The sequence below is a fragment of the Nuphar pumila genome, chromosome 7 (assembly GCF_984573655.1).
Source record: "Nuphar pumila chromosome 7, dmNupPumi1.hap1.1, whole genome shotgun sequence".
In the NCBI taxonomy this organism is placed as follows: Eukaryota; Viridiplantae; Streptophyta; class Magnoliopsida; order Nymphaeales; family Nymphaeaceae; genus Nuphar; species Nuphar pumila.
Window position 1 is genome coordinate 60,214,380 of NC_143255.1, and position 23,265 is coordinate 60,237,644.

The window sequence follows — 23,265 nt, forward strand, 5'->3', positions numbered from 1 at the left end:
CATGACCACCACTTCTCAGCCGCAAAAGGAGGTGTTGGAGGCTCTTTAAGCTCTTCTCAAAGGAGCCATCTCAGGAGCCACTGTGTCTTCCTTCTCTCCTCTAGGTAAAACTTCTTGGGTTTTGGATTCGGGTGCGTCTTTTCATATGTCCCCAAACATGTATTCTCTTTTCGAATATTCAAAAAATAGTTCTCCATCTTTTGTTTCTAATGCGGATGGGACTTCTCTTGAAATTAAAGGAGTTGGGAATTTTGAAACTCAAAACTTTTTCATTCCCAAAAATTAGATTTATACCAAAATTAAACTTAAACCTTCTCTCTGTTTCTCAACTCTCGGACCATGGATGTGATATTAAATTTTCCTCTGATAAATGTTTAATATAAGATCGCTGGTCTAGGAAATTGATTGGGGAAGGTTCTAGGAAGGGAGACTTATATTATATGGACTCTCTTTAAGTTCCTAAAAATTCTTTTTGTAATGTTGCCCAACATAAAGATATAAATGTTTGTCCCAAAAGACTTGGTCATCCCAATATCACCAAGTTATCTTATTTACATTTTGCTAAAATTTTTTGTAAAGATACACTCTCTTGTAATGATCCCATTCTTGGAAAAATGGGAAGTATCCCTTTTGAACAAAGATCCGTGTTTACTTCTAAACCTTTCAAAATTGTTTTTTCAAATGTTTGGGGATCGACACCTATAGTTTCAAAAGGAGGGTTTGCCTATTATGTGATTTTTGTGGATGATTTTTTTAGGCACTCGGATATATTTTCTTAGACATAAGCACGAAGTTTTTTCATGCTTTAAAGCATATCATGTTATGATAAAAAATCAGTTTAATAGTGACTTAAAGATATTTAGAACTGATTCTGGAGGAGAGTATCTCTCAAATGAATTCAAGAAGTATCTTGAAGATAGAGGTATTGTTCATCAAATGTCATGTCCTAAAACTCTTCAACAAAATGGGTTGGTCGAAAGAAAACATAGGCATATCATTTAAACCACTCGAACTCTTCTTACAACTCAAAATATTCCAAAAAACTTTTGGGATGAAGCAGCTCTTGCATCTGTCTATCTTATTAATTGTTTACCATCTAGAAATTTGGGTAAAATCTCTTCTTTTGAAACACTATATAAAAGGGAACCAGATTATAATATATTATGATTTTTTGGTTGCAAATGTTTTGTTACAGATAAGAATGACAAACTTTCACCTAAAGCTATTCCCTGTGCCTTTCTTGGATATTTCGAGACTCAAAAAGGTTTTCGTTGTTACAATTTTAAAAATGATAAGTTATATTTTCAAGAAATATGACGTTTTTAAAAAATGAGTGGTTTTGAAAAGAATGATTCTCATCACGAAAATGTTGACTATTCTTTCTTATTTGACCTATTATCTAGTAATGATGATATCTCTAGTGATGATGAAAGATAATGATAATGATAATGATAATGATAATGATAATGATAATGATAATGATAATGATAATGATAATGATAATGATATTAATGACTTCAACTCACCTAGTACTCAAGAAGACAGAACAACAAATGACCCAATAACCTATTCGCATAGAGATAAAAATACTTTTAGAAGTGCAATTGAGCAATATAATGATTCTATTCCTAGGAAGCCTCCAACAAGATTTGTTTCTTTTGACTCTTTTTCACCTAAATATAGAGTTTGTCTTAGTGCCATTCATTCTTATTTTGAACCAAGAAATTTTGAGGAAGCCAAAAACTGTGTTGAATGGCAAAAAGCTATGAAAAACGAAATCAAAGCTCTTAGGAAAGCTAACACATGGGAATTTCAAACTCTACCTTATGGAAAGAAAACTATAAGTTGTCGTTGGGTGTTTAAAGTTAAGACCAGTGTTTGAAAAGCATTGAGGCGTAGCGAGGAGCTCCACCAAAAACCAAGGCGAGGCTGCCTTGAGGCGTAAAGCGTAAGCCTAAAAAAATTTAAAAAATTATAAAAAAATATCTAAAAGTGCAAATAAATAAAGAAATTCTTTATTGATGAAATAACAACCAATAAGAAATAGAAAATCTCAAATAAGTACTAAAAATATGAGATTAACATATAAAGATAACTAAAAACTGATTATATAATTGAAAAATATATGAGATTAACCAAAAAAAGTTAAAATATACTAAGAAACTTATTACATAACTGAAATAACTGAAAATATATGAGATTAACCAACAAAAGTTAAAATATATGAGATTATTCTAAAAAATATGAGATTAACATATAAAAGTAACTAAAAAAATGATTATATAACTGGAAAATATATGAGATTAACCAACAAAAGTTAAAATATACTAAAAAATTGATTACATAACTGAAATAACTGAAAAATATATGAGATTAACCTACAAAAGTTAAAATATATGATATTATTCTAAAAAATATGAGATTAACGTATAAAAGTAACTAAAAAACTGATTACATAACTGAAAATATATATGAGATTAACCAACAAAAGTTAAAATATATTAAGAAACTAATTACATGACTGAAATAGCTGAAAAATATACGAGATTAACCAACAAAGGTTAAAATATAGTAATATACTAAGAAACTTATTACATAACTGAAATAACTGGGAAATATATGAGATGAACCTACAAAAATATTTTTGATTGTCTCAAAAGTCTTGTAAAAAAAAATTGCTCCTCAGGCTTGCGTCTTAAGGCATAGAGGACCACGCCTCAAGGTGTGACGTGCCTTTTGCGCCTTAAGGCACATTTTTTATTACACTGGTTAAGACTAAGAGTGATGGATATCTGGAGAGGTATAAAGCTCGCTTAGTCGCAAAAGGGTATGGTCAAGAATATGGAATTGATTATGAAGAGGCATTTGCACCCGTAACACGGATGGTTCCAGTCAGATGTCTCATCACTATTGCGTCTATTAAAAAATGAAACATTTTTCAAATGGATGTTAAAAATGTTTTTTTAAATGGTGATCTTAATGAAGAAGTTTATATGAATACCCCACCAGGTATGAAAGTTCCTAAAGATAAAGTTGTAATAACCGTGAATTTTATCAGATAAATAAACGTGAATTTCATATTCAAAAGCTGCTACATGGATACTATCATTGTTTGATTTTTTTATATCTAATGGGATCTTGAATGCCCTGCTCGGATTTTCGATCCTTAAAGTATTATTTGGATCTTCGATCATTGGATCCAGACAAATACCTAATAGTAGATTTTATTTTTGGTTCAGATCCTTGATATTGGAATCTCGATATCATGGTTAGATTTGATAATGGATCCAAAACTTATTAGGTGGATCTGCGAATTTATAATCAGATCTTAAAGGAGAAAACTTTATACAAGATCCATACTAGTTTATTTTGGAGCCATATTCATCTACTGAAGGTTTGGATCCAAATTATATCTTTTGGATCCATAGTTTCAATAGTGTAATAGAGAGAAAAGTTTCAGATTCAGGATCCATAAAGGGTCCATATTTATGTATAATATCATAAAAATAAAATAAAATAATAATAAACATAACTTATATATATATATACCCAAGTTAATAAATGGATCCACAGTTGGATCCATCTGGATCCAACATGCGGATCCATATTTCGGGCAAGCTGTGGATTCGCACCATAGGTGGGTCGCAGATCCAACTCTTGGTTGGATCTCGGGTCTTGGACTCGGACCCAAGCCCCGCCCCGCATACGAAAAAAAAAGGGCCCCTACCCGATAAATCAAGTGTTAGGGTTCATTTTTGAACCCTAACTCGTCATGAGGGGTGGATGGGGAATGCAAATGCGCAACCGAGGGGAGTGAAGGAGGTAACCACCTCCTTCCGTTTCGGGGGCCACCATCCTACAAAATCCCCCTCCTGAGTCTCTTCCTCCCATCTCCCTCTCGTTTTTGCACGCGCCAGCAAGGCCAACCGACACCCTCTGCATCTCCCCCTGCGCTCTTCCTCTCCCATTTAGCCGAACCCTCTCTCTCAGTCTTCCTTCTCCTCCTGCACTCTCTACCTCCCTATTTCTTTATTTTCTCTCTGTCTACCTGTGTGCAGCAACCTCGACCATCGCCGACGCCGGTCAATGCTGCCGGCGACCTTGCACGATAGCCGAACCTGCCTCTCCTCTCGTCTCCCTGTTCCTCTCGATCGTGCTCGGTAGTAGAGCCGTGAACGCCGGTGAAACCTCCCTCTCGCAGCATCAACCACCATCACGCTGGAAAGAGGTAGGTTTTACTGTGATTACGTATATTTACTAAGTTTCAAGCATTCTTTGGATTTGCCGTAACTCCCAACTCGAACAAAATTGGGGTTTTTGGGTTGCCGTGAAACCCTAATAAAAAAGGAAAGGGGATTTGGGGTTTAAGCTACCAAAAATCCATATAGGATTTTCTATTGTCCCAGTTTATCTTTGCGCACTCATACACGATTGTTGCATAAGATCATGTTTAACTATCATCCAGGTTGGATTCATCTTAATATGTTCAAGTGACTAGGAAGGAATTGGGTTTTTGGGTTGCTCAATGAAGATTCAGGCCCATTTCTTTTATTCAACTATGTCATATGTATAGGATGTTGTGTAATCAATGGGTAATACTTGCTGTAAAAGTCTAATTAGTGTTTCTTTTAATTCGATACAAGAGGCCTTTGTTCAATCAGTTATGTGAGTAATTTAATTCAAGTATATGCGTGTAAGAGTGTGGCTTCATAAAATGTTAATTTTCCAGTATTGCTAACTTCTGAAAGTATTAGTTTTAGCTACAGTGTTATGTGACCTTAATAGGTGGATTGTGTTTGATGACTTTCGTTTTTCCTTTTTAGGTTCTGAAAATCTTGCTTTAAGGGATATCAAACATTGAACTGTTACTAATTATTCCCTGCTAAAAGAAAAACATGATTTGTATGTTTTTGAGAATATGTGTTGTGATTGGAAATAAAACAATGCTTGGTAAGTTCGTTAACTAATTTATAATCGATGATGTATGCACTTAATCAGAACTGTGGGGCTGAGACCGAAAGACAAAATTATTTCTGTTTCTTGCGAAACTGTCCAGTCAGTGTATAAGCATGTACAGGACATACATATACTAATTCCATGTTGAGAACTCTAATTGTTACTATACATACATAGTTGAGTTATGAATAATTAGTGGCACAGGTTAGCATGCTTGTATGCTCTGCATTCTTTTTCAATAACTCGATATGCAATTGGTTCTGAAGACAGCCAATGAGCGTTTGAATCTCCTGTAGCTGAGTTGATTTTATTTTTGTTAGTAACCACTCAACTAGTGACATATTTTACTGAACATGCCACTGCACTGGAGCCTACATGTCCAGGTGTTTTGTATGTCCTGATTTTTCTCAGGCACAGATAACTGCATATTCTAAAATTGTTATGCCCAGATTACTGCGTGGTTTAGAATAGAAGCATGCACATACTGATTGATTGATAGATAATTCTTTTTAGCTTCGGTAGAACAATAACCTGTACACACCTGTCAACCTGTTAGGTTGTACAAGTATATGCCTATCCATATGCAGGACAATATCTACATATATATCTGGTTAGTTATAATGGAGATTTCCCATTACTATATAACTTGAATGGTATATGTGTTATAAGTGGTGAGTACATTGAGCCTTGGCTATAACTTTATGTACACAACCAAATGGATGCATCCTGTTTTGGTTTTGGCCTTTGGGAGTTTCTCTCGGTCACTGGCCGCTCCCTTGGGATTTCAGTCACAGTTAGAATGTTCGGGTTAATAAAACAACTTTGAATAATATACCCCCGAACGTTCTCTTCTGTGATGGTTGCCTTGGCCCGTGTGTACCCGCGGGATAAGAAAAGATAAACATCAATTAGAATATTTTAAGTATTACAGTGATTGAAATTATTAGGGAGACATTCTTATATTCTTCCATCATGTTCTGAGCTTGTGATGAAATGAAATACTGAAAGGTGTATATATGAGATAATGGAATTCATATTGTGGTTGTCACATGACTGAGATGCATGTTGCTGCTGTTGCACAATTCGCTTTACTTGCTTATGTATATGTCTGTTACAGTTGTCGCATAGTCTGCTTCACTTACTTTTAAGCATTCAATGGAATCGGTGGCCATGATATATTTAAATGCTGCAAATGATATTACCTTATCATGAGAAGAATTCTGTACTCCTGCAATGGTTGATTTGGGCTTGATAGTGTTCTTATATTCTAGCTAGAAACTTAAATTAACAATGTGCAGTAGTTTAGTAATGTTCATATTCTCATGCTATGTTTTATTGTCTGTAATTAAACAAATCCCTTGCATACTTGTTACTTAATATATTTGCCAAATTTACATTAATTTCTACTTAGACGTGGTAGTCAAATTCCAATCAATTTACTATTTTTCAGGTAAAGAATTATGAGCGGCTGCGGGATGAGACATCGGATCGAGATTTTTGGATTTATTGTTCCAGGGATCCCTTGAGTTTATTGTAAATTTTAACTGTTCATATCATTTAAAACTCTGATGATTTTCATTAATATTGAAATGAAATAAATGTCTTGGGTTTCTCTCCACCGTAATGTCTCGAAATGATTAACCTTATTTTATTTCTTGTTTCTCTAAAAAAAAATCTTCAAATTTTGGGTTAAAATTTCGGGGTGTTACAAAAGTTCTCAGTCTTCGGAAAGCTCTCTATGGTTTGAAACAGGCACCCAAAGCCTGATATGACAGATTTAAAAATGTTATGTTAGAAAATGGATTCTCTTCCTGTTACAGAGACACTGCATTATTTATTAGAAAATCCAATGCAGGTATTGTGATATTACTGTTATATGTTGATGATATGTTAATAACAGGTGATGATGTCAAAGGAGTCAAGGATATCAATTTTGTCTTGACTTCGAAATTTGAAATGTCAGACTTAGGGTTCCTGACATATTTTCTAGGAATTGAGGTTGCTTACTCCCAACGTGGTTATTTTCTATCTCAAACTAAACTGGCTTGTGAGATTATTGACAGGTCAGGAATCTCAGATGACAAAATTTGCGAAACTCCTGAAATAGTGGGCTCAAAAATAAAGATCGATGACAGAATTCCTCTAACCGATCCTACTCCTTACAGACAACTGGTAGACTCGCTAATGTATCTTAGCATCACTCAACCTGATTTGTCACATGCGATCCATATTGCCAGTCAATTTCAACATGCTCCCACAACGGTTCACATGAGTGTCGTTCTTCGCATCATCAGATATTTAAAGGGAACTGCAAATAAGGGAGTATTTTTGTTTTCATCTTCTGAATTAAAGTTAATTACCTATACTGATTCTGATTGGGGAGGTGACCCAAATAACTGTCACTCCACCACAGGTTTCTGTGTTTTCTTAGGTGAATCGTTGATTTCTTGGAGGTGCAAGAAGCAACAAAAGGTCTCTTTGTCCTCCACCGAAGCTGAATATCGAGCCATGACATCCACAACCATGAAAATTGTATGGATTTAGCGTTTTCTCGAAGACATGGTAATCTATATTAAAGAGCCAATAAAGTTATGCTGCAACAACAAAAGTGCAATATATATTGCCAAGAATCATACTTTTCATGAACGCACAAAGCATATATAAATGGATTGTCACTATGTTGGGGAAGAATATTTAAAGAAGGTCATTAATCTTCCATATGTGACGTCTGAGTACCAACTGGCTGATTTCTTCACTAAGGCTCTTTGTTCGATTAGATTTAATTTTCTTCTTGGCAAACTTGTGGTTATCGCACCGTAAGTTTGAGGGAGGGTGTTAAAATGTAATCCTTAATTTCGTCATTTGTACGTGTGTGTGTGTGCGCGCGCGCACGCGCGTGTGTGTCTTTTTTCTCCTTATTACCCGAAAAGGGTATTTCTATAATTTCGTATTTTACGCATATTCCATTTGGAATATGATTGTATTTTTTTTATTCTTTTCTTTTTCTTTTTCGTGGTTTGTGCCACCTAGGAAGGCTCCCCAAAGAGTCATTGGGGAGCCTCCAACGGTACCGTTGGGGGCTCCCAACAACTCCTTTGAGAGCCCCCTAGATGGCTCCTCTTGTGGTGTATAAATAGGGGACTTCCCCTTGTATTTTGTTAAAGCTTCTGAGCTTGAGTTTTCTTATTTTTCTAATATATTGTGGCATTTCATGCCTTCATGCATGTTCATATTGTTTTATGCCTTTGTGCATATTAGTGCAAGTGTTCTTTGAGTGCCTTTGTGCACATCTCTTGTGAGGGTTTAGTGCTTGTATGCGTATTGTCTCATTGAGGACAATTTTACAGGTAATAGTTACACTCGATTTTCAATCGGTTTTCACTCATTACTTGAGTGCCCTATTGTTATGTCAGATCATTTGATGCCATCTTTTTCCAAAAAAACTCAATAAGAAGCAAAGGATAAGGATTTTTTTTACCTTAACCTACTTTCTTGAGTGAAAAAGTGATGGAAATGCACTATTGAGAAAACCCTAAAAGCCCTATCCCTTGCTCACTGATCGATCCCCAAATCGCTCTCACAACTCCTAGGGTGTGTGGATACCCCTCGAATGACCTCTACACAAATGTGAGAGTCGACCCTCAAGAGGTCTTTAAAACCCAAAAAGAAAAAATTATGATTCGGCCCTTTTTAAAGTGCGTCGAAGGTGTATGGTACGATACAAAGTTATATCGTACCGTACATACGATACACTCGTATCATACAAGTGTGTATTGTATCATTATTTCCCATAGTAACGATACGGTACAATACTTACAACATTGTGTGTGTACGTAGTTATGTATGGATATACTTTGTGTACGTATATTATATAATATATATTATTAAAAATGTAATTTTTATTTTTCCTTTTTATTTTATTTGAAGTAGCTGTTAGAAATGTAGCTGTTATGCCTGTCTAACGGCTAGTCTAAGAGCTAGTAGAGCTAGTTAGACTAGTTGTTAGGAATGCCTAATGGCTATTGTTTCTCTCTTTTGGTCTCCCATTTTGTATATATATATATATATATATATATATATATATATATATATATATATATATATGGGTCTAGCCCATTGATATGTGTGCTTTTTAAAGCCATTTTTATTAATAAAAATTAATATTTTGTATATGTTATGTCTTAATCGCACTCTTGTGCCTTAGGGCCTTTGTTCTTTGCCCTTAGTGGCTTGTGTAATTTCCCATAGTGGTGTGTACTTGGCCTTAGTGCCCATTGATATATCTTGTATTTTTGTGTTATTTCATTACAGGTTCTTTACCTGGCGGTGTGGAATACATGTGGCTGATAAGGCTACCTGCATTTTCCACGAACAGATTAAACACAATTTTGTAGGGTCAGTTTGTTATATCTTACTTATTTTATTAGCCTTGGGAACATGTTGGTAACAGGCCCATGATTGTCTTGTCATGGACATGTCTTTCGGTTAATTGAAACCACTCTTCGTATAATAACCAAGGTTGTCTGTATCATGTCGTATCGTACAATACATATCATTACTTTTGGGGTTTACGGTACGATACACACTCGTATTGCGATATGAGTGTGTATCATACTCGTATCAGGTGTATCGTACAATACACCTATATCGTACGATATAAGGCGTATCGTACTATACACCTTTGGCGCACTTTAAAAAGGCAATTTTTTTATTTTTATTTTTTTTGAGTCTTAAATACCTTTTGAGGGCCAACTTCTTCATTTGTCTAGAGGCCATTAGAAGTGCATTTTCACTCTTTTTTCACCCAAAGAAGTGGGTTAAGATAAAAAAATGCATTTATATTATTTTTCCACTCAAGAAAATAGGTTAAGGTAAAAAAAAATCTTTATTATGAGTAAAATTACAAAGCTACTCTCTAAAATTTTTTGCGGAAATTAAAGATTTATATCAAGGTAGAAATCAGGCTCCACACTTCAACAAAGATGACATCAGATGATCCAGCATAGCAATGAGGCACTCAAGTAACGAGTGAAAGACGATTGAAAATCAAGTGCTGAAATTCCACTAGAGGGGGGGTGAATAGTGAAATATGATAATGATTGATAAAATAAAATAATTAAGCAATAAGGCACAACACATAAAACACAGAAGTTATACTGGTTCGGTCAATATCCAGACCTACATCCAGTCCCCAAGCAAACCACTTGAGATTCCACTATAACATCCGAGTTACCGGATAAATAGTACAACACCCTCTTCTCAAGAGGTCTTCTTCTCTCAACAGAGAAGGGGCACACCCTCTTCCCAAGAGGTCTTCTTCTCTCAACAGAGAAGGGCAACACCCTCTTTCACAAAGGTCTACTTCTTTAAACAAATAAGGAATACAGTGAATAACAGAGTTACAATACTTCCTATAGAACCTTCAGAATGATATGAATGCACGAATGAAGGATTCTAAGAATGTTCTGTTTGTCACTCAGAGGATACTCTTTGTCAAAGAGCTGGACTTGACTTTTTCTCTTTTCGTTCTTTTTCTTTTTCTCTTTCTTTTTCAAGGCTCTCTTTTCAAATCACGAATAGAAATTTTTCTCTTTGTAAGCTCACACGTCTATTTCATTCCATTGTTTGAATAGTTTATTTGTGTGTGTTTATATAGCTTATAAAAAGTAGTCGTTACATTTTGGAATTGTAACTTTTTTGAAATTTGAAATGTTAGGTCATTTCAAAAACATCTTTTAGAGAAGTTCGAGAATGCCTTTTTCCATAAAGGTGAAATAAAGGGTACACTAGTCGTTGTAATTTTTTAGGTAATACACATTTTATGTAAAAAGTCTATTTCTTACAATAGTACATTGAACGTTGGGTTGTAGTTTTATCTTTATTCTAATTAATGATTTGAGGTACATTAGTACTTCTTTACTTTAAATGAGTGTAAGTACTATGAGTGCTTTGAGATATTTATTTGTACATAGTCATGTCAAGTGTTTTCTTTATGTTGTGTATTTCAAAGTCTCCAGAGAGAATGAAGACCAAAAAAGAAGGTCGACATTCTTTGAGAAGGATATTTAACAAGGATATGTTACAGAAGGCATTTAATGCTTTGTAGAGAGAATGATGACTTCAAGTAAGTCGACATTCTATGGTTATGAAAAAAGGTAACTAGAGTCCTTTTAAAAACATATTTTATTTGTTTTTCTTATGTGTAGCCGATTTATGTTTTTATCTTCTTCTTGTATTAAGAAACATTTCATTAAAGAAGATAACTAGAGTCTTTTGAAAAACATATTTTATTTGTTTTTCTTATGTAGTCGATTTTATGTTTTTGTCTTCTTCTTATAAAAATATTTCTTTAAAGAGGGAAACTAGAGTCTTTTCAAAAACATATTTTATTTGTTTTCTCCATGTAGTCGATGTTATGTTTTTGTCTTTTTCCTACATTCCTTTTTTCATGTTGTCTTGTATATAGTGTAAGGTACAATGACAAAATGTCTTTTTCATAAAAGGTTGTAAAAAGGTACAATTATTATATGACAAAATATCTTTTTCATAAAAGGTTGTAAGAAGGTACACTTATTGGTTTTCAAAAAGGAGCTTTTTGAAACTATCGTATACTTTTATGATATAGTGTTTATGAATGAGTATGTAATATGCAATATGCAAGTTCCTGAAGGTTCTGTTACATATGACTCTAAAGAAGAAAAAAAATCTTCATCTTGAGGTAGCCGATCTCTTCATTTGAACTTTAGGAAAGCATGACTCATCAAGCTTTTTCTTCAAGGAGTATGATTGCACCATAGTTGTACTTGAACAGGAAGTCTCCATCCTTATTGGGTGAGATATCCTTGCATCAAATACTCGTTAGATTTAAGGCAAAACATATTCAGTCATAAGATAACATTATTTCAAGAGAACATATTATCATATCATATAAAATCAAATGAGACAGTGTATCATATTATGTGACATCAAAACCGAGTTCTCAACATTCTCCCCCTTTTTGATGATGACAAAATATGCTCCCCCTGTCAAAAAGACATTATGCATAGAAATAATAATATGATAAAAAAGTGAAATAATGTTTAAAGAGAGAATATTTCTCTAATATGGAGACAGGTTTTCTCCCCCTTTGTCATGGACAAAAAGGAGGGATCAGAGTAAGAAAGTTATTACAGACCAAATATATATAAAAGTTATTACAGATAAATGAGTTTTAGTCAGAGTCAGTGGTATTGAGCTTGCGGCGGCGGCGACGTGAATCTTGGCCCATTGTCAAGGAGTCAAAGGCCTGTTGAAGAGAGGCTTGATTCCTGAGAAGTTGAGCCTGTGTATTTTGGATGTCGACGAGGGTAGAGAAGATGTCGGGGTCAGAGCTTGCTGGGGGATCAGCTTCACTGGTGCTTTCATCGTCAGAGTGATTTCGAGGGGACCCTTCCTCAGGGAGGTATGAGTCATCGAATGCATGATCAAATCGGTGAATGATGTCTTGGTGGAGAGGCACCTGGAAGTGCTGAAGGATATGGGTGATGAAGTACCCGAAAGGAAGAGAGTGGAAGGTCCGAAAATTGATCATGTTATTGAAAATGATACTGAACCAGTTAATGGGAAAGTTGCAGAAGATTGCATATAGGAGAAGGGAGATTTCGTTTGCCACGAAACCCTTGGAAGGAAGCTTTGGAAAGACGTTGGATGAGAGGATGTGTGAGAGTATTAGAGCATGAGGTTTCAGATTGCTCGTATGCCATGGGAAATGGGTGCAGCGAGTGGAGAGAAGGACTTTCTTAAACACAGTTCGATCTATCGGAACTATGTTAGGAAGCTCAATGCCATAGGAAGAAAGGTTTAGAATGCAACCTAGTTGAGAGATATTGAAGGAGATGAGTTTTCCATGTACCATGGATGTAATGGTGGTGTGGTCACGGTCTACAGAGAGGTTGGTGTAGAAAATTTTGATGAGATGAGGATAGTAGGTCATGGAGTTAGTCATTCCTAAGATGGGAACAAAATATTGAAGAGAGGTATGGAGGTCAAGGGATGTGAAGGCGTCGAAGTTTACTAGTTTGCCAGTTTGAATTGGCAAGGTGCTAATGTACTGAAAGTGGTGAATAAGGTCTGGGTACCTTAGATCTGCGGAGGTGATCACATTGGTGGAGGAGGAAGAGGCCATTGCAAGAGTTTGTAAAAAAAAGAACTAAGGAGAGCGAGTTTGAACCGAGAGAAAGTTTGTATAAGGATAGAAAAGTTCGAATGGAATGGTAAGAGATGAACCAATTGATTAAATAGAAAGAAGAAAATAATTGTTGATATGAAATGAATGACATTGGAAGTGAGTAATTTTTAGATTTTAGTCAAATAAGGAAATCCGTGAGTAGTAAGTTAAGAGACTTGTGAATGACAAATCAAATCAATGTTTGAGGATAGTGTATTATATTAGATTGAGGAGGACATAGTTATTGAAATATATAGATTTTACTATGGATGAGTTTATCGACTAGTGAGAGAAGCCATTAATAGAGTATGGGGTGTCATGTTGAATAAAAAAAAATGATTCATCTTGAAAATAATGGCCTAATAAAACAAACAACTTTTTACTCTATGTGAAGGGATTCTAAATTCGTGAATGGATAGTTAAAGACATAAAAAGATGATGTGGATATCTAGAGATGAGAGAAAGAAGATAAAGGACAACATTTACTTGATTTAGATATGACATAAAGTAGAGTTAGAATAAATAAAGGTTTGCTTGGAGACAAGACTTTAAAGGTTCTCGATTTTAGAGAGATATACAATAAGAGAGAGGCAAGGTCACGGATGGAAAGAAAGGTCATGATTGCTTATTTAATATAGAAATAGTTTTTTTATGGAAATAGGTCATAGGGTGATCATGTGATGTGTACTTTGAAAGATATGACATTTTAAAGAAAAGAGTGTCTTAAAAAATGTTTCATGATTAATGTGTTTTCATATTGGTAATTTTTATGAGTATACGTAGATATGAGGACACATTTTGACTTTGACTAGTGGTAAAAGAGATGATGAGACAAAAAGGAGAAAGAGTCAAAAGTATATAAGAATTGATAAATGATAGATTAAAAATAAGAATAGACATGGAGGAGTCGGATTCAAAAATATATAATAAAAAAGTATTCGAGAGATGAAATGAGGAGACAAGGAAATATTTATGAGTGAAGAGTAATAATTGTGAGTTGTCATAGAGAGAAATGAGATGACATATATGGATTTTTGTGTAGGATAAAGAAGTAATAAAAAATGATTGATGAAAGACATAATGTTATGATTGATATGAATTATTGTTTATATTCTCAAAGAAGCTCGATTTGAGGAAGTTCATAGTTACTATTAGAGAATAAGGTTAAGTTTTAAACAAGAATTGACAAGAATGGAGGCTCAATTTGTATATGAGAGAGATGATAATAGAGTGTACGTAATCTATGATATATCAAATGATATAGTAAAAGCAATTTACGTGAGAATATAGCAACTAGATCTTTTAGAAAAAAAAGGTAAAAGGACCAAAAAGAGTCATTCGATTCTAACTAATAAAAAGTAAAAGTTCTCATAAACTAAGTAGAGAGGTGAAACAATTTATCGTAAGACAAGTTTTCATAAAGGACAAAAATAATAAAGGAGTTGAGTGATGTGAACATTGTTATGATAGCTTTTAATACAATTAGTTTTTATGGATATGAGAGAAAGGAGATAGGACAAGGAGTTATAATGGATGTGTACTTGAAAGATGACAAGTTGAAAGACATAAAGAATGTGTCTTATAAGAATACGTGAATATGGAAACTTAGTTTGACTAACTAAAATCGATAAGAAGGAAAGCAATTTAAAATAAGATTTAAACAAGACTTATAAGTATTATAATAAGTGTGATTAATTTATAAGTCACTTAGTTTGCATATTCCTAGTTCTCTTCTAATTCGTGTGAAGTCTTCATGTTTTAATGGTTTAGTGAATATGTCTGCTAACTGTTGATTAGTGGGTATGAATTCTAGTTTAATTATGTTGTTTAAGACTTGTTCTCTTAAGAAGTGGTGTCTTATTTGAATGTGCTTAGTTCGTGAGTGTAAAATAGGATTCTTAGATAGGTTTATAGCACTCGTATTATCACAGAAAATAGTTGTATTTTCAAAATTTAAACCAAAATCTTTTAAAGTTTGTTTCATCCAGATGACTTGTGTACAGGCTAGGCTAGCAGCAATGTATTCGGCTTCAGTAGTTGATAATGATACACAGTTTTGTTTCTTACTGAACCATGATACTAGTGAGTGCCCTAGCATGTGACATGTTCCACTTGTGCTTTTTCTGTCAGATTTACTTCCAGCAAAGTCAGCATCGCTGTATGAGATTAGATCAAATGTAGAGGATTTTGAATAGAATAATCCAAAATCAACTGTCTTTTAAATATCTCATTATTCTTTTTACAGCTTTAAGATGTGATTCTTTTGGATTTGACTGAAATCTAGCACACTAGCAAACACTGAACATTATATCTGGACGGCTAGCAGTTAAATAAAGAAGTGATCCTATCATACCTCGGTATACCTTTGTATCAACAGACTTACCATCTTCATCTTTGTCCAACACAGTAGTAGTGCTCATAGGAGTAGATTTTGAAGCAGTTGAGTTCATGTTGAACCTCTTCAGAAGTTCACGAGCATACTTAGATTGGTTGATGAAAACTCCATCCTTGGTTTGCTTAATATGCAGTCCAAGAAAGTAGGTGAGTTCTCCCATCATACTCATTTCGAATTCCTTCTGCATGGACTTAGAAAAATCTTCACAGAGAGTGTTGTTAGAAGATCCAAAGATGATGTCGTCGACATAAATTTGAACAATTAGGGTATGATTATTCACTACTTTGACAAATAGTGTAGAATCTGCTTTGCCAACAGAAAAACCAGTTTTTAATAAAAAAGTTTTAAGTCTTTCGTACCAAGCACGAGGTGCTTGTTTTAAACCATACAAAGCACGTTTGAGTTTAAAAACATGATCTGGGTATTGTTCATTTTCAAATCCTGGAGGTTGTTTTACATAGACTTCTTCATTTATAAAACCATTTAAGAAAGCACTTTTAACATCCATTTGAAATAATTTGAAATCCATATAGCTTGCATATGCTAAGAGCATTCTAATAGATTCAAGTCTAGCAACAGGAGCAAATGTTTCATCAAAGTCAATACCTTCCTCTTGGTTGTATCCTTGAGCTACTAGTCTGACCTTGTTTCTTATAACATTACCTGTTTCGTCTAGCTTGTTTCTGAAGATCCATTTTGTCCCAATGATTGGATGATCCTTTGGTCTAGGTACAAGATCCCAAACGTCATTTCTTTGGAATTGATTCAGTTCTTCAGTCATGGCTAGCATCCAGAACTCATTAATGATGGCTTCATCAATCTTCTTTGGTTCAAGTTGAGAAATGAATGCCATGTTTGCAATCCGTTCTAGCTGAGCTCTAGTTTGAACCCCCTTTGTTAGTTCTCTCAAAATCTGCTTTTGAGGATGATCTTTGATATCGACAAAGGTTCTTTGGTGATCATCTTCATTAGACTTAGCTGTGTTATCTAAAAATAAATCTGTACTTTCAACATCATCATCATTAGTTTGTATATGAACAGATTGATCAATAGATTCACAAAAACTAACATGCATAGATTCTTCAATAGTATTATGACTCTTATTGAAAACTCTGTATGCTTTACTATGACTTGAATATCCTAAGAATATGCCTTCAACAGATTTAGCATCAAACTTATCCAGGCTATCTTTTGTGTTTAGGATAAAGCATTTACATCCAAAGACTTTGAAATAGTCTATTCTTGGAGTTCTGTCATAGAATAGTTCATAGGGAGTTTTATTTAATAAGGGTCTAATGAGAACTCTATTTGTTATGTAGCATGCAATATTAACAGCTTCTGCCCAAAAAGATTTTGCAAGATTATTGTGTTGGAGCATAGTCTTGGCAGATTCTTGAAGGGTTCTATTCTTTCTTTCTACTACACCATTTTGAGGTGCAGCTCTAGGAAAGGCAAAGTTATGAGAAATACCATGCAAGTTACAAAAATTTTCGAAGAGTTCATTTTCAAATTCTCCTCCATGGTCACTACGGATTTTAACAATAGAACAAGATTTTTCGTTTTGTAATTTTTTACATAAGATTTCAAACTGACAAAACGTGTCACTTTTGTTTTTCAAAAATATTACCCAAGTAAATCTTGAGTAATCATCTACAATGACAAAAGCATATCTATTATGATTAAGGCTAGCTACCCTAGAAGGACCAAAAAGGTCCAGGTGGAGAAGCTCTAAAGGTCTTTTACTTGAAATGATATTTTTTGATTTGAAAGAAGATTTTGACAATTTTCCTAATTGACATGCATCACAAAAATAATCCTTTTTAAAAGATATGTTGGGTAACCCACGTACTAACTTATCTTTAGCTAGTTTAGACATGTATTTAGAATTGACATGACCCATTCTCATGTGCCATAGATGTTGAGTGTCATTATTAGCTATGAGACAATGTTCTGTGATGTTTTCTAGGTATAGTTCATATATATTATTCTTTCTTATACCTTTTAAGATGATGTTTTCATTGGTGTCAGCTATGAGGCATGCATCATGATTAAAGCTAACATTATAACCTGTGTCACACATTTGACTGATACTTAGTAGGTTATGTTTTAAGCCTTTAACAAGGAGAACGTCTTTGATAAGAGGTTTGTCTATGTTGCCAATATTTCCAATACCAATTATCAAACCTTTGTTGTTGTCTCCAAAGGTGACGGTTCCTCCTTCTTTATGATGAAGAACAACAAAAAGGTCTGGATGTCCTGTCATGTGCTTTGAACATCCACTATCTAGTATCTATCTGTTCTTCTTCTTTAGAGCCTGCAAAACATTAAGTAAATCTCCTTTTTGGTACCCAATCAGGTCCTTTTTTGTTAGACTTTGGAACCCATATCCATTTGGATTTGGGTTTGTCTATCTCTTTAGAGGAGTTAAAAAGATTATCATTATAATACTCCTTATTTGGTTCAGATGAACTTTTCACAAACGTGATCTTTTGATTTATACAAGAAGGTTTTTTGAAATGAGAATAGCCAATACCATTCTTGTAAAAAGAGACCTTCTAAGAGGATAAGAGTTTATCCAAGTTCTCTTTACCTTTAGTAAACTTGAAAACCGTTTTCATGAGGTTCTCAGTTTTACTTTTTAGCTCTGAAATCTCTATTTGATATTTTTAGTTTTGGAGCTAGTAGAAGAAATTTCAGACATAAGCAAAAGATTTTTCTTTTTCAACTCAAAATTTTCACTGCTGAGTTTTTCATTCTCTTGAGAAAGCTTTAAATTTTCAGATTTTAAAACTTTATTTTTGAAACTCAATTTTCTAGATTCTTCAAATAGTTCTTGAAAAGCATCTAGAAGTTCTTCAAAGGAAAAATCAGAGATTTCACTTACCGAATTTTTGTTTGCCATGAAGCACATATTTGCAGTTTCGGCTTCATCATCACTTGACTCTTCACTAGTGGATGGTTCTGAATCATCCCATTGAGCATGCAGAGCCTTTTTCTTGAAGAACCTCTTCTTTGGTTCCTCAGTTTTGGACTTTCTTTTGAGAAGGGGACAATCACGTTTTAAGTGGCCTGGCTTATTACACTGAAAGCACATGGGATCTTCTTTAAGATCTTTTCTTTCCTTGTGCCTGTTTGGAAGCCGGTTCCTTCTCATGAAGCGTTGGAATTTTCTGGTAAGTAGCGCAATTTCTGATTCTTTATCTGAGTCTTCATTCTCAGATAGGGCTAGGAAAGCTAGAGTTTTCTTTACTGGTTGCTCTTATTCCCTTCTTTCTTTCATGTGGACTTCATAGGCCATAAGATTGCCTATTAAGTCGTCCAATGTAAGTTTGGATAAATCTTGAGCTTCTTCAATAGCAGTAGTCTTTTTCTCCCAATCAGTTGTGAGAGATCTCAAGATTTTCTTCACCTTTTCAGTCTGGGAATATGTTATACCCAGAGATTTCAGATCATTGGTGATGTTGGTGAATCTGGTAAACATCTCTGTGATGGGTTCATCTTTGTTCATTTTGAACAACTCATATTTTCTAACAAGAGATGATATTTTGGCTTCTTTTACTTTGTTGGTTCCTTCATGAATGACCTCCAAAGAATGCCAAATGTCATATGCAGATTCACATATAGATATTCTGTTGAATTCATTCTGATCAATGGCACAATATAAGGCATTCATAGCCTTTGCATTTAGGTTTGCCATTTTCTTTTCTTCATCAGACCATAAGTTATAGTCTGCGGATGTAGATGTGTATGGATGCTCAACAATTTTCCATACAGCAAAGTCTATGGATTTGAGAAAGATAGCGAATCCTGCACTTCCAATATCCATAGTTTGAGCCATTGAAGAAAGGAGGACGAGATGCGTGTTGACCTTCAATATCACGAGTATAAGAGGTAGATGCCATTTGTGCTGGAAGACTTGTTACATCGAAACCAGCAAACCTGCTCTGATACCAAATGAAATTCCACTAGAGGGGGGTGAATAGTGAAATATGATAATGATTGATAAAATAAAATAATTAAGCAATAAGGCACAACACATAAAACACAGAAGTTATACTGGTTCGGTCAATATCCAGACCTACATCCAGTCCCCATGCAAACCACTTGAGATTCCACTATAACATCTGAGTTACCGGATAAATAGTACAACACCCTCTTCCCAAACGGTCTTCTTCTCTCAACAGAGAAGGGGCACACCTTCTTCCCAAGAGGTCTTCTTCTCTCAACAGAGAAGGGCAACACCCTCTTTCATAGAGGTCTACTTCTTTAAACAAAGAAGGAATACAGTGAATAACAGAGTTACAATACTTCCTATAGAACCTTCAGAATGATATGAATGCACGAATGAAGGTTTCTAAGAATGTTCTGTTTGTCACTCAGAGGATACTCTTTGTCAAAGAGCTGGACTTGACTTTTTCTCTTTTCGTTCTTTTTCTTTTTCTCTTTCTTTTTCAAGGCTCTCTTTTCAAATCACGAATAGAAATTTTTCTCTTTGTAAGCTCACACGTCTATTTCATTCCATTGTTTGAATAGTTTATTTGTGTGTGTTTATATAACTTATAAAAAGTAGTCGTTACATTTTAGAATTGTAACTTTTTTGAAATGTGAAATGTTAGGTCATTTCAAAAACATCTTTTAGAGAAGTTCGAGAATGCCTTTTTCCATAAAGGTGAAATAGAGGGTACACTAGTCGTTGTAATTTTTTAGGTAATACACATTTTATGTAAAAAGTCTATTTCTTACAATAGTACATTGAACGTTGGGTTGTAGTTTTGTCTTTATTCTAATTAATGATTTGAGGTACATTAGTACTTCTTTACTTTAAATGAGTGTAAGTACTATGAGTGCTTTGAGATATTTATTTGTACATAGTCATGTCAAGTGTTTTCTTTATGTTGTGTATTTCAAAGTCTCCAGAGAGAATGAAGACCAAAAAAGAAGGTCGACATTCTTTGAGAAGGATATTTAACAAGGATATGTTACAGAAGGCATTTAATGTTTTGTAGAGAGAATGATGACTTCAAGTAAGTCGACATTCTATGGTTATGAAAAAAGGTAACTAGAGTCCTTTTAAAAACATATTTTATTTGTTTTTCTTATGTGTAGCCGATTTATGTTTTTGTCTTCTTCTTGTATTAAGAAACATTTCATTAAAGAAGATAACTAGAGTCTTTTGAAAAACATATTTTATTTGTTTTTCTTATGTAGTCGATTTTATGTTTTTGTCTTCTTCTTATAAAAATATTTCTTTAAAGAGGGAAACTAGAGTCTTTTCAAAAACATATTTTATTTGTTTTCTCCATGTAGTCGATGTTATGTTTTTGTCTTTTTCCTACATTCCTTTTTTCATGTTGTCTTGTATATAGTGTAAGGTACAATGACAAAATGTCTTTTTCATAAAAGGTTGTAAAAAGGTACAATTATTATATGACAAAATATCTTTTTCATAAAAGGTTGTAAGAAGGTACACTTATTGGTTTTCAAAAAGGAGCTTTTTGAAACTATCGTATACTTTTATGATATAGTGTTTATGAATGAGTATGTAATATGCAATATGCAAGTTCCTGAAGGTTCTGTTACATATGACTCTAAAGAAGAAAAAAAATCTTCATCTTGAGGTAGCCGATCTCTTCATTTGAACTTTAGGAAAGCATGACTCATCAAGCTTTTTCTTCAAGGAGTATGATTGCACCATAGTTGTACTTGAACATGAAGTCTCCATCCTTATTGGGTGAGATATCCTTGCATCAAATACTCGTTAGATTTAAGGCAAAACATATTCAGTCATAAGATAACATTATTTCAAGAGAACATATTATCATATCATATAAAATCAAATGAGACAGTGTATCATATTATGTGACATCAAAACCGAGTTCTCAGCAAGTGCAACTATTGTCATAATATTTTTTTTATGTAGCATGGAAGTATGAGTCTTGTGGCATGTTCTTAATTGCAAGGTATTTAATATTTTGCATTGTTCTTGTGAGATAGTTGATGTATGATAATGTCTTTTTGCAGCTCATAGAGACATAAATGCTTCATATGTGATTTTTTGGTTGTATTTTGTGCAATTCATTGTTATTTGATGTGATGATTTTTTTAGAATTTTTACTAATTTTTAGAAATTTTTTATTAAAAATTTACAATACGATACGATACAGTGTTACTGTTGGCTCAAATGATACGGGAAACAATATGCTACTTGCGACCTTGATAATAACAAAGAGATCAATTTGAATTTTCCTCATTTTATGATTTCTTTTCATGGAATGTTTTTTCTGTTTTTCAGCTTTTATTGTGTGCATTTTTTAAGCTAATTGTTGAACATCACTAACCTTAAGTTATGCTGTATATTTATTTGCTTTCAGGATGTCATCACCTTTCATATCATCTGCAGGATTTGTATGAATCTGCTATACAGTATTTACATTTGGAGCAAAACACTATAAGTACTTGATGTCAGTCCTTATTTTGCTGTCACTGTTTCAGGATCCACCAGAGGATGCTGTTACTACAATCTGTGGTCATATTTTTTGCAACCAATGTGTATCTGAACGTCTGACTGGTGATGAGAATTTTTGCCCTTCAGCTGATTGCAGAAGAACAATTGGTATCGACTCCATCTTTTCCAGATCTATTCTAAGAAGTATTTCAGATCATTCTAATGGTGACAGCACAGTCGGTTCTGGAAAGTCAGAGGAAATTGAAGTAGGACCAAGTGCGTGTAGTTCGTCAAAAATTAAGGCCACACTGGAGATTTTGCAATCACTCAATAAAATGCTGCAACAAAACGACACTTGTTCTGCAGGGTGTGATGAAGTCTATGTTTCTGCTTGTGACACTGATGTGAAGAGTTGCTCCACGGACTTGAACACACATGCACAATTGAATATGAAGTTCACCACACAGGTTTCAGTTCCAGAGAAGGCTATTGTTTTCTCCCAGTGGACCAGCATGCTCGATCTGCTAGAGATTTCATTAAAGAACTCATCTATACAGTATAGGAGGCTTGATGGGACAATGACTTTGGCTGCTAGAGATAGAGCTGTGAAAGATTTTAACACCCTTCCAGAGGTCTGATGCCTGTTATAGAATCACTGCATAATTCTTATACCATTTTATTGTCATCATTCAGCAGCCGTACCTTTTCATATTAATAACAAAGTCTATTTTTTATTCATCAAAGTCCTTTTTTCTTTATTGTTATATTCAGTTAATTAGATTTATTCAGGTAACTGTCATGATTATGTCACTCAAGGCTGGAAATCTTGGTCTAAACATGGTTGCGGCCAATCATATCGTGTTGCTCGATCTATGGTGGAATCCAACAACTGAAGATCAAGCTATTGACCGAGCACATCGCATTGGGCAGACTCGTCCTGTGACTGTTTCTCGATTGACTATTGCAAACACTATTGAGGACCGGATATTAGCTCTTCAGGTATGCTGGTTCCCTTGTGTGTAGTATTTTTGGGATTGCTTGACATCTCTTTAGAAATTGATTGACATGCATATTTTCTGTTATCTGATGCGTAATGGTTTTCTTTTAGCTCGTTGACCCTGTGTATATTTATTTGTAATTCAAGGGCATCTTGATCACTTATTTTCATGGTCTTTTTTGTGCTCTGAAATTCTCTTTCTCTCTGTTTTCTTTGTGCACTTCATTTTGGAGGTTGCTTCTGAAAAGAAGCGTGTATTCACTGTT

At 34.3% G+C, this 23,265-nt stretch overlaps 1 protein-coding gene across 2 annotated transcripts in view; it reads left to right on the plus strand.

The window, feature by feature from the left end:
• Window positions 1-23,265, plus strand: part of LOC149832353 (helicase-like transcription factor CHR28) — a 77,767-nt gene that overhangs the window by 32,987 nt on the left and 21,515 nt on the right. For both annotated transcript variants that reach the window (XM_090014470.1, XM_090014469.1), the window contains exons 11-12: window positions 22,050-22,634; window positions 22,792-23,001. In XM_090014470.1, the coding sequence (XP_089870596.1) occupies window positions 22,050-22,634; window positions 22,792-23,001 (795 nt within the window). The remainder of the gene's footprint in view (window positions 1-22,049; window positions 22,635-22,791; window positions 23,002-23,265) is intronic.